The 15,399-nt window shown below is 40.0% G+C and overlaps 1 protein-coding gene across 3 annotated transcripts in view; it reads right to left on the reverse strand.

Annotated features, from left to right (window-relative positions):
- Window positions 1-15,399, reverse strand: part of PSMF1 (proteasome inhibitor subunit 1) — a 40,425-nt gene that overhangs the window by 19,469 nt on the left and 5,557 nt on the right. For all 3 annotated transcript variants that reach the window (XM_014456419.2, XM_023754341.1, XM_006089368.3), the window contains exons 2-4: window positions 13,513-13,665; window positions 11,883-11,965; window positions 131-316 (exon numbers count right to left, since the gene is read on the reverse strand). In XM_014456419.2, the coding sequence (XP_014311905.1) occupies window positions 131-316; window positions 11,883-11,965; window positions 13,513-13,665 (422 nt within the window). The remainder of the gene's footprint in view (window positions 1-130; window positions 317-11,882; window positions 11,966-13,512; window positions 13,666-15,399) is intronic.

Here is a 15,399-nt window from a genome sequence, read left to right on the forward strand (position 1 = left end):
ACTTATGTCTTCTATCTCCATACACTAGGACTCGGACAATTCTGTTGAAGACACATAGGGGCCAGTGAGGAGGTCATGGCTGGAATCCTTCTACAGAAGCATGGCTGCCCACTGGGGGCTCTATACTCACCAGGAAGGAGGCCGGCTAATGTGTGGGTGCTGTGGGGGAATCCGGAGTGGGTCCACCTCTCTGGCAGTGGCAGGCGGAAACTCCCGATGGGGACTGCTTACACTAGCCTTGTCCCAAGGCTCGTGGAGAGGTGTGATGATTTCAGATGCAATACGAGACCGAAGTTCCTCACTGTTCCTGTAGGTCCTATAGGAGGTAGATGAGGTGTCAACTGTTTGTTGCTGGTTGGCAACCCTTAATACAGTATTTTGGTGGCTGCGACGGCCTTGACAGCTCTTGAAAGTACGCTTAGACTGTTTGCAAGGGTGGGAATGGGCCGCCCAGCGGGCCTGGGCGAGGGGGGCAACAGCCCGAGGTTTTCTACGAGATTTGCGCCTAAGCCTCTTAGGCATCTGAGTTGTCCCTCCTCATTTACCACCCCATTAGAAAGAGGTGAGAGTGTAGGGGCACAGGGCCTGGACTGGCTACTTCTCTGTACCCACCCCATCCCATCCCACCCTCAATTATGTGTTCATCATGTGTCATGGGAAGGATCATGGAAGGCAAAGGCTTTGAGGGGAGGATAAACTTGGTTCCTGGTCCAAGTAGGCAGGGCTCTGGGGGCTCAAGGTCTAGTTCTGTCACTAACTCAGAGGCCCTTGGAAGGTTCCTCTGGGCCTCCTTTCTCTGCCAGTGAGAGATAAGCAATGTGAGCTATAGATGAGGTGTTGAGGCAGAGTTGGGTAACAGGTGTTTTAAAATGAGCCATATCCTAGGTCAAAAAGCAAACCTCACAAATGTTAAAAACTGAAATAATATGTTTTCTGACCATATGGAATAATATTAAACATCAACACAGAAAGGAAGTCTCTAGATACATGGAAATTAAGCAACATTAGTCTACATAACCGTGAATCAAAGATGAAGTCTTGAAAAAATACAAAGTATTGAATAAAAATAAAACATATTAAAATATGTGTGATATAGCTAAAGCAGTATTGAGAGGAAACGTCATAGCATTAAATGCTTACATTGGAAAAAGTGGGGGAAAAATCATAATAAATCTCAGAGGGAAGGTGGGGGTGGGGGGTTAGGAGGAGAGATTAAGGAAAATTCTGACTTAAGAACCTAGAAAAAGAAGATCAAATTAAACCCAAAGCAAGCAGTATGAAATAATAAAGAACAGAAATCAGTAAAACAGCAAAGTAGTAGAGAAATTTAATTAAAAAGCTGGTTCTTAAAAAAATGAATAAAATTGATAAACCTATTGCAAGACCAGCAAACATAAAAAGAGAAGACACAAATCACCCGTATCAAGAAAGAAATGATATTTTACAACAGTTCTGTTGCTAATGAAAGAATAATAAGAGACTACTAAGAATAACTTAATTCAACAACTTAGACCAATTCTTTAAAACCACAAACTCTAACAACTCAGCCAAAATGAAATAGATAGTTTGAATATAGTAACTAAATCCATACTTAAGCACCCCCAAAAAGAAATCTCCAGGTCCAGATTATTTCAATGGATAATTCTACCAAACATTTAAAGAATTAATATTTTTAAAAAAGAACATCAATTTATAGTCACTCCCAGAAAAATACAAGAGGAGGAAACATTTCCCAACTCATTTTGTGAGGCCAGTAATACCCTGATATCAAAACCAGACAATGAGTACAAAAAAAGAAAACTACTGACCAGTATTTCCTATGAACTTGGATGCAAGAAATGCTCAAAATATTAACAAATTGAATTAAAAATATATAAAAAGAAATATACACCACAGGATTTATTGTAGGTATGCAAGACTGGTTCAATATTACCATATCAATAAGTTAAGAAAAATCAAATAATTATGTCAATTGATGCAAAAAAAATATGACAAAAGACCTATAGTAAATCTATTCATGAGAAAAACTCTCAACAAACTAGGAACAGAGGGGAACTTCCTCAATATGGGCTACAAAAAAAGCCCATAGCTAGCAATATATTTAGTAATGAAAGTCTGAATACTTTAGGAACAAGGCAAGCATATCCTCTCCCACCACTCTTATTTAGCATAATACTGGAAGTTCTAGCTCCTTCAATTTTGCAACTTAGAAATTCACACATGAAACCTACATGTGCATGTTGACCAATGTCACCCCAGTAAAATTTAATTAAAAAAGCACATTCAAACCTGAAAAAAAAATTAAGCAAGAAAAAGCACAGATTAGAAAACAAGAAATAAAACTGCCCCTATTTGCAGATGACATGATAGTCTACCTTAAAATTCTAAAGGAATCTATAAACTCCAACACTGTGAGCTCACCAAATATTTAATATACAAGACAGCATATAAGAGCAATACACAAAAATAAACAGCATTTCTATATACAAACAATGAACATTTGAAAATCAAAATTAAGAAAGAACTCCATTTATGATCACCTCTATTCCCCCCCAAAAATAACAAAAACATGTTCAGATTCTATATGTTTAAAATTACAAAATGGTCATGAAAGTAACCTAATTAAGACCTAAGTAATTGGAGACATACTATGTTCATAGTAAAAGTGTCAAGTTTCCCCATCATAGGTTTAACGATCAATAGGTTTAATGCAACTTCTATCAAAATTCCAGCAGGTTTTTTTTATAGACACAAACTTATTCTAAAGTTTATACAGAAAGGCACAGACCCTAGAATAGCTAAAACTATCTTGACAAAGAAGTGAATGGAGGAATCATTCTACTCAATATTAAGGTTTACTATGTATCTATAATAATCAGTATTGTGTGATAGGGGCAGAGGGATAGACACAAAGATCAATGGAAAAAACAAAACAAAACAGAGAACCCAGAAATAGACCCACACAAGTACAGACTACTGATTTTCGACAAAGTTGCAAAAGCAATCCTATATAATAAAACCCTAATATGCAAATTGACTGAACGTGGGAATGACTGCTCGCTATGATGTGCACTGACCACCAGGGGGCAGATGCTCAATGCAGGAGGTGCCCCTTGGTAGTCAGTGCACTCCCACAGGGGGAGCACCACTCAGCCAGAAGCCGGGCTCACGGCTGGTGAGAGCAGCGGTGGTGGCAGGAACCTCTCCTGCCTCTGCTGCAGGCGGGCAGTAAGGAACGAGAGGTCCTGGATTGCGAGAGCCCCAGACTGCGAGAGGGATGTTTGACTGCCAGCTTAGGCCAGATCCTGGGGGAATCAGGTGTAAGCCAGCAGGCGGACATCCCCTGAGGGGTCCCGGACTGCCATAGGGTGCAGGCTGGGCTGAGGGACACCCCTCCCATGTATGAGTCTCATGTACTGGGCCTCTAGTTCAATATAAGAGCAAATGGTGTTGAAGCAATGATATCCACAGGCAAGAAACTTCACATCTTACACAAAAGTTAACTTAAGCCTTGGCTGGGTGCTCAGTTGGTTGGAGTGTCATCCCGTACACCTAAAGGTTGCATGTTTGAATCCCAGTCAGGGCACATATCTAGGTTGCAAGTTTGATCCCCAGTCAGTGCACGTCCAGGAAACAACTGACTGATATTTCTCTCTTTCTCTCTCTCTCTCTCTCTCTCTCTCCCTCCCTCGCTCCCTCCTCCCCCTCTAAAAATCTATAAAAACTTATCCTCAGGTGAGAATTACATTTTTAAAAAATTAATCTATAATAATAAAAGCGTAATATGCTAATTAGACCGGACAGCCGAACGACCTTCCAGATATCCTTCCGGATGAAGCCGCAGTGGCAGGGGCTGAGGCAGAGGTGGTTAGAGGCAATCAGGCAGGCAGAGTGATTAGGAGCCAGCGGTCCTGGATTGCGAAAGGGTGCAGGCCGGGCTGAGGGACAACCCCCTCCCGTGCATGAATCTCGTGCACCGGGCCTCTAGTTTAAAATAAATCACAAACTTAAATGTAAGACAAAACTAAAATGTTTAGAGAAAATATCTGGGAATCTAGGCTAGGCAAAGAATTCTTAAAACTTAACACACTAAAAGCAAAAATGATAAAATAGATATTTTCAAAATTCAAAACTTATGTTTTGCAAAAGTCCCTGTAAAGAGAAAGAAAAAACACACTACAGAATAAAGTAATTATAAACCCCTACCTAACAAAGACCTTGCAACTGAAATATATACTTGTATAAGGAACTCTCAAAATTACAACAGTAAAAAAAACAATTAGAAAACGGGCAAAAGACATTTTGCCAAAGAAGATGTACAGATGGTAAATACACACATGAAAGATGCTCAACATCATTAGCCATTAGGAAAATGCAAGTTAAAACCACAATGAGATATAACTACATATCTACCAGAATAACTAAAATGAAAAATAGTGATAACACCAAATGTTGGTGAAGATACAGATACTCATAGACTGATGATGGAAGTGTAAAATGGTATATGTACTCTGGAAAATTGTTTGGCAATTTCTTAAAAAACTAAACATGCAATTACCATTGTACTCTTGGCATTTACTGCAGAGAAATAAAAAATTTGTCCACACAAAAGCCTGTACATGAGTGTTCATAGCACCTTTATTTGTAATAGCAAAAAGCTGGAAATAACTCAGATATCCTTCAATGAATGAACAAACTGGGTATATCCATACCACAAACACTACTTAACAACACAAAGAAACAAACTATTGGTGCATGCAACAACTCGGATGGATGAGAAGTCAACTCCAAAAGCTTACATACTGTATGATTCCACTTATATATTTTTGAAATGAGATAATTTTACAAATGAAGAATAAGTAATGGTTGCCAGGAGGAAGAGTAACCATGGCTATAAAAGGCATCAGGAGCCCTAGCTGGTTTGGCTCACTGGATAGAGCGTTGGCCTGGGGACTGAAGGGTCCCAGGTTTGATTCCGGTCAAGGGCATGTGCCTTGGTTGCAGGCACATCCCCAGTATGGGGGTGTGCAGGAGGCAGCTGATCGATGTTTCTCTCTCATCGATGTTTCTAACTCTCTATCCCTATCCCTTCCTCTCTGTAAAAAATCAATAAAATATATTTTTTTCCAAAAAGGCATCAGGAGGGATCCTGTGGTGGCTTTGTATCACTGTATCCAAGTCAAATTCTGGTCATAATGTCTAGTATAGTTTGTACAATGTTATCATTAAGGTAAAAAGTATAAAGGACACAAATGGTCTCTCTGTATTAAAAGTTTAATTAAAAATACATTTATTGTATAACCATAAAATAAATGGAGGTTAGACTAGATCAGTGGTTTCAGGTCTTTAGCAAAGCATAGAAGGGGGGGGCCCAGGGAGGGCAAGAGAAAAGCCAAGTGGATGGGGCATAGGGAGCTCCATTTCCTGCTCTGCCCCCTTTCCACCAGAGCACCTCTGCTTTAACCAGTTTACTATCAATCCTGAAGAACACTGTGCTTGAAGGAGTTCATGGTTAGAAAGTGGTAATACCTGCAATGGCCTGAAAGTGCTAAGGGCCTGTGGGGTCCATACATCCCTACAAAGAATAGGTTTCTACTTAGAACACAGAACTCTGGGGACTTGACTGCTTCGCTGACCAAGTTGGTTGGGAGGGATAAAGGAATCTAACTCCTCTTTCCTTTCCAATCAGATGAACGATGTGTGGTGCACTTAGCAGACCTCTGATATCCCTATGTAAAATGTTTACATGTAGAACTCAGGTCTGATTCAGAAACTACCAAGAGAAGTTCTCACACAATTTCCAAGTCTCAGTAAAAATGCCACTTTGGTGGTAGCAAAAGAGCTTGTCATCCTGTCTAACATAGAAAGGGCATGGCAAAAAACACACAACAGGTTTATACTCCTTGGCAAACCGCAATTTGCTCACAAAGGGGCACAACTAACTAACTAAAACAGACAAGACATGCCATAATGACCTCACAGGGAGGGCCGCATGGGGATAGGGGACTAGAAGCAGGCAGCTCAGTGCTACGCACAGTAAGGCAGAGGGAGGGCGGGCCTTATGATTAGGAGGCAGATCCCATACCTTAGCTCTCAAAGCCTCCGTTTCCATGGAGATGATTCCTAGTGATCAGATTTCCCCCCTTTGCTATTTACTAAGAGCTTGGGCCCAGCACTAAGCACTCTGTGCTGACATCTCATTCAATTCATTCTCAGAACAACAGCTGAAATAGTACTATTATATCCCTCATTTCATAGTAATCAAAAAAACAAAACACCCACACACATAAGACCTAGCAACAAATGTATTTTAAAAAACAAATAAACATTATTACTATTTCTCTCTCAGTATTGCTGAGGCAAGGAAATGCCCTACTGTGCATGAACAGCTTAATACAGGCCTGGATTCTTACCACAAGTTTTGTCAATTTCTCTCCCAGTGGAATTCCAGAATGAAGAAGTCTAGCGAGACCACACTCCAAATGTCCTTCCCTTATATCTTGTTAAGGGGTTTAGTGGGGTCATGGTGTGGGCAGCTCTCCAAAGGCCAGGCCTGGCCTCACTTCACTCTTTGATTCCTTTGTCTACTATAGCGATTTTCAACCCTTTTCATCTCATGGCACACAAATTACTAATATTCTGCAGCACACCAAAATATATATATATATATATTTTTTGCTGAACTGACAAAAAAAAAAAGGTATAGTTTTGATTCATTTACAAATGGTTATTGTGTTGACGGCTGTCATTTTTTTTTAACCCTCACCTGAGGGTATGCTTTTATGATTTGAGAGAGGGAGAGGGAGGGAGAGAGAAAGAAACATCGAATGGTTGACTCCCATGTGTGCCCCAACTGGGTATTGAAATCACAACCTAGGCATGTGCCCTGACCAGGAATCGAACCCACGACCCTTTGGAGCAGGGAATGATGCTCCAACTAACAGCCACACCAGCCAGGATGCTGCTCATTTTTTTTATTTGACAATCTAAGGGAAAAGAGGTCAGTGTGCCTGACTAAACAGTCAATTATTGCATGTTTTAACAATTCTTGTGGCACACTGGTTGAAAATTGCTGGTCTACATGCAAAATAGACCCAGGACTTGCTCTCAAGGAGATCACACGCTAACAGGGGAAACCAACTCTAAAAAGTTAATCATAAAATACCCACTTATTACATTTTTAAAAGGTTGTTTCAAAACACCAAATGTGGGGTGGGGCAGGGAAGGCTTCTCCGAGGAGCTGACATTTAAATGGAAACGGAAAGAACAGGAGTTGGCTATGGAGGTAGCTGGGGAGAGCATGCTAGGCAGAGGGAAGAACTCTGAAGAGGGAGGAGAAGCATGGCACCATGGCTAAGACACAGGGGCAGGTGGCACAGGATGAGGTTGGAAGGCTTAGGCACGAGGCTTTAGGCCTCATCAAGGATTTTGTTCTTTATCCTCAGAGAAATGAAAATTCACTGAAGGGTTTTAGTCTTTTTCCCCCAATTAAAAAATACTTAAAACTGTATCAATATAACATTTTAAGTGTACAGTTCAGTGGTGTTTAAGTACATTCACATTACTGTGCAACCCACCAACAACAACCATGTTCAGTACTCTTTCATCTTGCAACACTGAAACTCTACCCATTAAACAGTAGCTCCCTGTTCTGTCCTCTCCTAGCCCCTGGCAATGATTGTACTACTTCCTGTGTCTATGAATCTGACTACTCTAGGTACCTGATATAAGTGGAATCATACAATATTGTTTGCTTATGATTGGCTTATTCCCTTAGCCTAATGTCCTCAAGGTTCATGCTGAAACCCTCCTTCCTTTTTAAAAATGAATAATATTCCATTGTATGTATATACCACATTTTGTTTACCCATTCACCTGTCCTAGGTACTCATAGGTATTTATGTTGCTTCCACCTTTTGACTACTGTGAATAATGCTTCTCTGAACATGGGTGTACAAATATATCTGTAAGATCCTGCTTTCAACTCTACCAAGTGTATGCCCAGAAGTGGAACTACTGGATCATACAGTAGTTTAATCTTTTGAGGAACCACTTTCTTTAGTGACTGCATCATTTTACATTTTCACCAATAGTGTACAAGGGTTCCAATTTCTCCCCATTATCACTAATACTTATTTCCTAATTTAAAAAAAAATAGTAGCGTGGAGGATTTCACTGAAGGATTTCAAGCAAGGCTTTTTAACCATGATTTAATCTATGTTTTAATCTATGTTTTGAAAAGGCTGGTCTGACTGCTGTGTGGTAAATCGACGGGAAGGTGGTAAGCAGGAATGGAAGCTGGGCTCTCCTATGGAAGAGGGGAGCATACAAAGAGGGGTAGCCAGAATGATGGAGGTAGGTGGTGTGGAAGTCTGAGCGGAGTACTGAAGATTTAAAATGGTTATTGCTGATTAGATACAACTAAATGCAACAGGGTTTCTAGGCAGTTCTGATGACTGCCGATTTATAGTGATGCCAGGCTTCCTCCAAAACCCCAAGAGGTCAATGAAAATGGGGAAAAAGTCCCTAAATGGAATAAAGTGGAATTAAATGGGACAAACTATATAGTAAACAGATAATTTCATTATACTGGAAAGACAAGCATTAACGTAAGTACCTTTTGAACACAATACTCTTCACTTTATACATCCTCAGTGGGATACCCACAAAGGACAAAAGACCTGGGAAGAGATCATATTTGAAACTTTACTTAGTAGATTTGTTCTTGGTGGGTTCTGATGTAGCAGTTCAGAAACTATTTGTGTATATTTTAGGATCAAACAAATACAAACAAGTAAATATATTGGTGGTGCTGGGCCCCAGAGTTCTCACCACAGAAGGAGATAGATACAAGGATGGAATAAGAGAATAAGAATCCCATGGACTTAGATAAAAAGTAGAGGTATCAGCTTGAAATTCAAGACAAACAAACTTTAAGGAAAAAGCTGCCTACCTCTGTTCTCTGAGAAGACCTGGAAGCAATGACATCCTTAGTCTTAATGAACATACTCAGGGTGAAGATTTTGGTTTTCAAATAATATTCCCTAAGAATAGAAATCATGGTTCCTCAGAAAAATGGCTAATTTCAAGGCAGGGGCAAGGAAAGTGCAAGATGAGACTAGAACATCTTATTGTGCCAGAAAGTATGAAAACACTCAAAGAAGGATGAGGACATGTCAAAAGGACAAAGGAAGCAGCTTGAAGAGGTTCCTGCTGTCATCTCTGGAACAACTTGAGCATTCAAAGAATGACAGAAATGGACTATAACTCTGAAAAAAAAAAAAAAAAAAGAACCCGTAAGTCTGCACTGATATTTTAAAAGTTAAAAATAAAGGGGACAAGAAGAATAGAAAACTTTTTTAAAAAAAATGCTAATAAATGTAGAAAGAATAATAAAAAATAACTATTTTATAATTATCACAATAATAATAGATTCAGGCAAGAATCTTTGATAGATGCTAAAACCACTAGGTGAAAGACCAGTGGGAAGCAGGTTATTTAGTCTGCTAGCATAATCCCACAGATCACTTATTAAACACAAGCAAAAACAAATGCCTTTATTGCAAAGAAAACTGGAAAATAGTATCCTAACCAAGCGATCAACTGAACAAAATCAACTGAGACAGACGCCATGACATGCCTGATGTGAAACACTGAGAACACAGCCTCACCATGTACAGTAGGTCCTCGGTTACATCAGAGATCCATTCCTACAGTGCGACATAACGCAATTTTTGCCACAAGTCGGAACCTACCTACGTAAGCACCTACGTCACTTACATGGAGCACATACACACCAGTAATGAAGTGAAACAGTAAAAAAAATTTAAAAGATAACAATTCCTGACCTTTACTTGTGGTAAATAAATAATAAAAAACATAAAGCACCTATGTACATACGTCCAAATGACGAACTTTTTTTTTTTTATATAAATAAATGGGAGATGGCGACATAACCACGAAACGTTGAGTCCGACATAACCCGAGGACTGTCCGTAGTGTCCTTGTGGAAAATGTTCAACCTACATCACACGATGAGGAAGCAATCTGATCAATCCAATCCTGAGGAAGAAATCTAAACATTCTACACAACAACTGACCTCAAGTCTTCAAAAATACCAGTGCCACACACACAAAAAGTCTAAGAAACTGCCTAGGTTAAAGGTAATTAAAAAGACATGAAAATAAATGCAATGTGTGATCTTGTTTGGACAAGGAAAAAACCCTCAAACCCAAAACCAAAAGACTAGCTAGCTAAAAGGGACACTGCTGTGCTGACTGCAGAAATCTGAACGTGAGCTGTGTAGTAAATGATACTAATGTATCGACGTTACAGCTCTTGAGTGTGATGACCTGTATTAAGGTTATAGGAGCATGCCCTTTTAAGGAGATAAATGCTAAAATATTTAGGAGTTAAGGTCCATAAAGTCTGGAAATAATTCTCAGATGGTTCAAGAACAAAAAAGCATCTAAAAATTAAGCAAACAGGGCAAAATGTTAAAAACATTTGGTGAATCTAGCTGATGGGTATATGAGTGTTCACTGTAATATTTCTGCAACCATCTTTTCTGTAGGGTTGTAAATTTAAAAATAAGAAACTAAGAGAATGAGAAGACAAGACTAGGAAAAAATATTTGCAAAACACTATATGATAAAGGACTGTTATCCAAAATATATAAAGAATTAAAACCCAACAAGAAAAAAATTAAAAAATGGGCTGAAGACCAGAAGAGCCTCACCAAAGTATATATACAGATGGTAAATAAGCATATGAAAAGATGCTTAACATCCTATGTTATTAGGTAACTGCACATTAAAACAAATAATGAGATACCATTACACATCTATTAAAATGGCCAAAATCTGAACCTGCTAACACCAACAAATGCTGACAAGGATGTGAGACAATAGGAATTCTCATTCATTGCTGCTGGGAATGCAAAATGGTACAGTCACTTTGGAAGAGAGATGGCAGTTTCTTATAAACCAAAACATACTCCAACACCACCAAAGGTGAACTCTAAAGTAAACTACGGAACTTGGGTGATAATGTGCATCAGTACAGGTTCTTCCATTTTAAAAAATGCACCATCTAGTGAGGAATGCAGATAGTGACAGAGGCTGTGCATGTGTGTGTGTGCGTGTTGCGGGGGTAGGGAGGGTGGTGAGGGGGGAGGAGGGGACAGGAAGTACATGGGAAGTCTGAACTGCTTTAAAAATAGTCTATTAAATAAATAAGTTGGGCCCTGGATGGTGTGCTCAGTAGTTAGAGTGTCTTCTTATGCACTGAATGGTCATAGGTTCTATTCCTGACCTGGTTAGGCAAATACCCAGGTTGTGGGTTCGATCTCCGGTTGGGGCACATGCGTGAGGCAAACAATTGGTGCTTCTCTCTCACATCAATGTTCCTCCCCCCCCCCCTCTCTCTTTCTCTCTCTCTCTCCCTAGAATCAATGAAAAAGCATATCCTTCAGTGAGGATTAAAAAAAAAATGTTGGGGGTGGAATGGAGACCTGATTAGGGACACTTTTTCTCAGGAGCCTACTCTAAATGACCGCCTTGACCCAGCCCCATCTCTACTCCGGAGCCACTATAGCACTTGTGGATTCTTGATTGCATAATTTTATTTCACATAACATTTCCCACGAGTCTTCTTTTCAAATAATTTAAAAATAGGAAAAGAGAACTGAGAAGTGACTGTGCCCAGGAGTGAAAGATCCTTCTGTTAACCTTCCTTAATTCTCTGGATATCTCCACGCCATTCCTTATATCTGGCCACTGGCTCGCTCTCTCTCTCTCTCTCTCTCTCTCTCTCTCTCTCTCTCTCTCTCTCTTTCCCTCCCCTCCTCCACCCCCCAGGGAAAGCTATCACTTAGAAGTACCTGTGGAAGTCAAGCAGGTTTTCTGAATCGATATAATCATCCAAGTTGAGGGTCAAATCTGACACTTGCTGTGAGCCATATTCCTAGGAAAAAAAAAGAGAGATGGACTATTTCTTGTCTAAAGAAACATGTATGTGCACAAAGAGACATAGATAAGGACTGTTTGTAATACAGGAAATACCCTTCTAATGATTGGGGACTTCACTGATTTAGGAATACCATTTTTTTGAGGCAGAGCCCAGAAAACCTACTTCCTAGGCTCTTTTGCAGCCTGGGCACAGGCATGTAACTGAGGAGCCAAAAAGATGCACAACTTCGACATGGAGGTGGGCAACATGGGGAAGCAGGCTGAGCAAGGGACAGACATCTTACTAAGGAGGGGTTCCAGCATCAGTGGCTCAGGAGAAGAAGCACCAGGCCAGGCAGGACTGGCCAGTCCCTCACATCCTTGTGGTGGCCACATCAGTGGTTTCAATGGCATGGTTTGGGGCACTATCCTGGAGCCCAGATTTGAACCTGTTTTCTAGCCCTTCCAATAATTCAAGGAAACTATCCCAATTCTTCCACAAACCCAATCTGTAAACTAACCTGAAGGGATTTTGTTGTTTGAAACTAAGAACCTTGTCTGATACAAGATCTAAGTGTTCATCAAAAGGATAAATAAATTATGGTATTATGGAATCTGGCATAATAAATTAATGAATAAGGTATAGCTACTAGTATATGCATTCCTATGTAAAGGCCTCCAAAATATACTTTTCCATGAACACACACAATCAGAACAAAAAGAAAATCACTGCCTTCATGGTGCTCACTGTCCACTGATAGAATACAAACATTAACCCAAAGCATGAATAGGTACATAAGTACACATTGTGGTACCAGGCAGGAAAATGAAAGGATGAAGTAGAGAAGTACACTTTAGATTTTTCTGGCAGGTGAGAGTAGGTAGTCAGGAATGAGCTTTCTGAGGAAGTGAACTAAGAGAGGGCGTAGGCCTGGCTAAAGAAAGGGTGAAGAGTGTGTATGCATGTGAGGCCCTCACAGGGGGAAAAGCTTCCCAGCACAGGAAACAAGAAATGTAAAGGCTTCAAGGCAGCAAGAAGAGAAGCTTAGCTAAAGAACTAAAATATCCCCCAGGGCAGGGGTCCTCAAACTACGGCCCCGCGGGCCACATGCAAATACAAATATTGTATGTGTTCCCGTTTTGTTTTTTTACTTCAAAATAAGATATGTGCAGTGTGCATAGGAATTTGTTCATAGTTTTTTTTTAAACTATAGTCCGGCCCTCCAACGGTCAGAGGGACAGTGAACTGGCCCCCTGTTTAAAAAGTTTGAGGACCCCTACCCCAGGGGCTATGGTTTTTCCTCCCAGATTGTCACTGAATGGACTTATCTTAATTTACTTAACCATTCCCCTGTGATGGATAGCCTCCCCCCGCCAATACCAGTGGTGAAAATCTTTGAGCACAAAGCTTTCTATCTTTAGGGTTCTTGCCTCAGGATAAAGATCCAGAAGTAGGATCAATGGGTAAAGGCTTCACAAATATTTAGGGCTCTTCATCCATACAGTTAAATGGGTTTCACATCTACTCTCATCACCAGATCCCTCCTTGTCTCAGACACTCACCAGCACATTGATGATCATGCTCTTCTCCACAGTGACAGCCTTCATAAGGAGCTTTCTGGACCCCTCCTTCGACTCATACCGGAGGACGTACAGGTCTTTATTGTTGTTCCATCCGACAGGCAGCAGTTCTGATTTCTTATCACTGGGAACCGGCTGAGAAGACACGAGGGTTGAGAGGAGGAAGGTTACAACCTCAGAACACAGCTATGAAGGATTTATAATCTAATCACATTGCTTGCTTCACAAATGAGGGCATAGGGGTCAGGAGCTCTGGGACCCAGGTCTCTGGACTCACGCTCCTGCTCCTCTCTCGTCTCTGACTGCCTTTGTCACACAGCACTGGAACCTGTCAAGAATATGCCTTGCTTCAATAATCTCCTCGCCATCCCTCTGCCAAGAATAAGGCCAATCATTTCAAGGAAATCTGTGAAATTCTAAGGCAGTGTTTTTAAAAGTCTGGAACGTGGGCCATCTACAAATAGGATCACTAAAGGTGTTGACTAAAATACAGATTCTAATGTACCCCCCTCCCAGATTACTATAGTGGCTTAACAAAAATTATGAACAATTTCATACACATACGAAATATAGCATATGTACAAGATAAAAAAGAACTATAAAATGGACACCTATGTATCTGCCACCAGCTTAAGAGATAGAATATCACCAATACTGCTAATGCCTTGAATAGTGTACCCCCAATGAAGCTCTCCCCCTCCCCCTCACGGGTTATTACTACTCTGTATTTCTAAAAACTTCATTACTTTTCCTTATAGTTGTTTTACTATGCACACAACCCTAAAAATAAAATTTTCAAATGTTTTTGAATTTTATATAGATTGTATCAATTTATCACTTGCCTTTTCCATTCAATGGTTTTTTGAGATTCATCCATGTCAATGCATTTCACTATAGTTGATTCACTATATAGCATCCCATTGCTCTACAGTTCACAGCTATATAGCATATCATTGTATGAATATCATACAAGTTACACTTTCACTTGTTGGTAGGTATTTGGAGTGTGTACAGTTTATCCGTTTAGCTATTATAAAGACTGCTATAAACATTCCTGTACACATCTCCTACTACACATGTGGATAAATTTCCATACAGTATGTCTGGGGGAAGGACTTTTATAAGATAAAGTGTAATTGTATCCCAAAGAGGTACTGATTTATAATCCCATCAGCATAAGAGTTCCTGTTGCTCCGTGTGGTCAGCAACATTGCTATTGTCCAATTTAAATATTTTTGCCAACCTGGTGGGTGAAAATGCATCACTGAGAGTTGTGATGTCTTCCTCCCTTTTTTTTTAGCAACCCTAGGACTTTCCTTTTATACACCAGAGTTTGAAAAACAGTTCTCAAACTATTTCTATAGTAAGAACTAATATAGTGACTTCCAGGTGGGGAACGATTTCTTAAACAAAACTGACAAAAGAAAAAAAGTGCTGCCTTTGAGACTATTCATAATTTAAAGCTTCTCTTCAACAACAGACACTACAAATAGGCAGCCACAGGTTAGGATGAGGTATCTGCCATGGCTACAGATGAAAAGAATTAATAATTAGCACATAAAGGGAATGCTTGGAAATGAACAAAAGTTGTGAACCCACTTGAAAAACTGGCAAAAGATATGAATAAGCAAAAGATAAGAGCAGCTAATAGTGTATAAATGATTGTTTAACCGTTTGAGTACCAAGCAGCGCGATTGCGCTGCTGAGATTTTATGTCGAGAAAACATACGATTCGTTTGAGTCCCAGGGGGTATTGAAAAAACACTGTCGAAGAATCCCAAACAGCGCAACCGCGCTTTCTCTAAATGAGTACGAAAAGACCCAAACAACGTGATAGCGCTTGTTTTATTTTATGTCGAGAAATACCAA

The sequence above is a fragment of the Myotis lucifugus genome, unplaced genomic scaffold (assembly GCF_000147115.1).
Source record: "Myotis lucifugus unplaced genomic scaffold, Myoluc2.0 scaffold_60, whole genome shotgun sequence".
NCBI lineage: Eukaryota > Metazoa > Chordata > Mammalia > Chiroptera > Vespertilionidae > Myotis > Myotis lucifugus.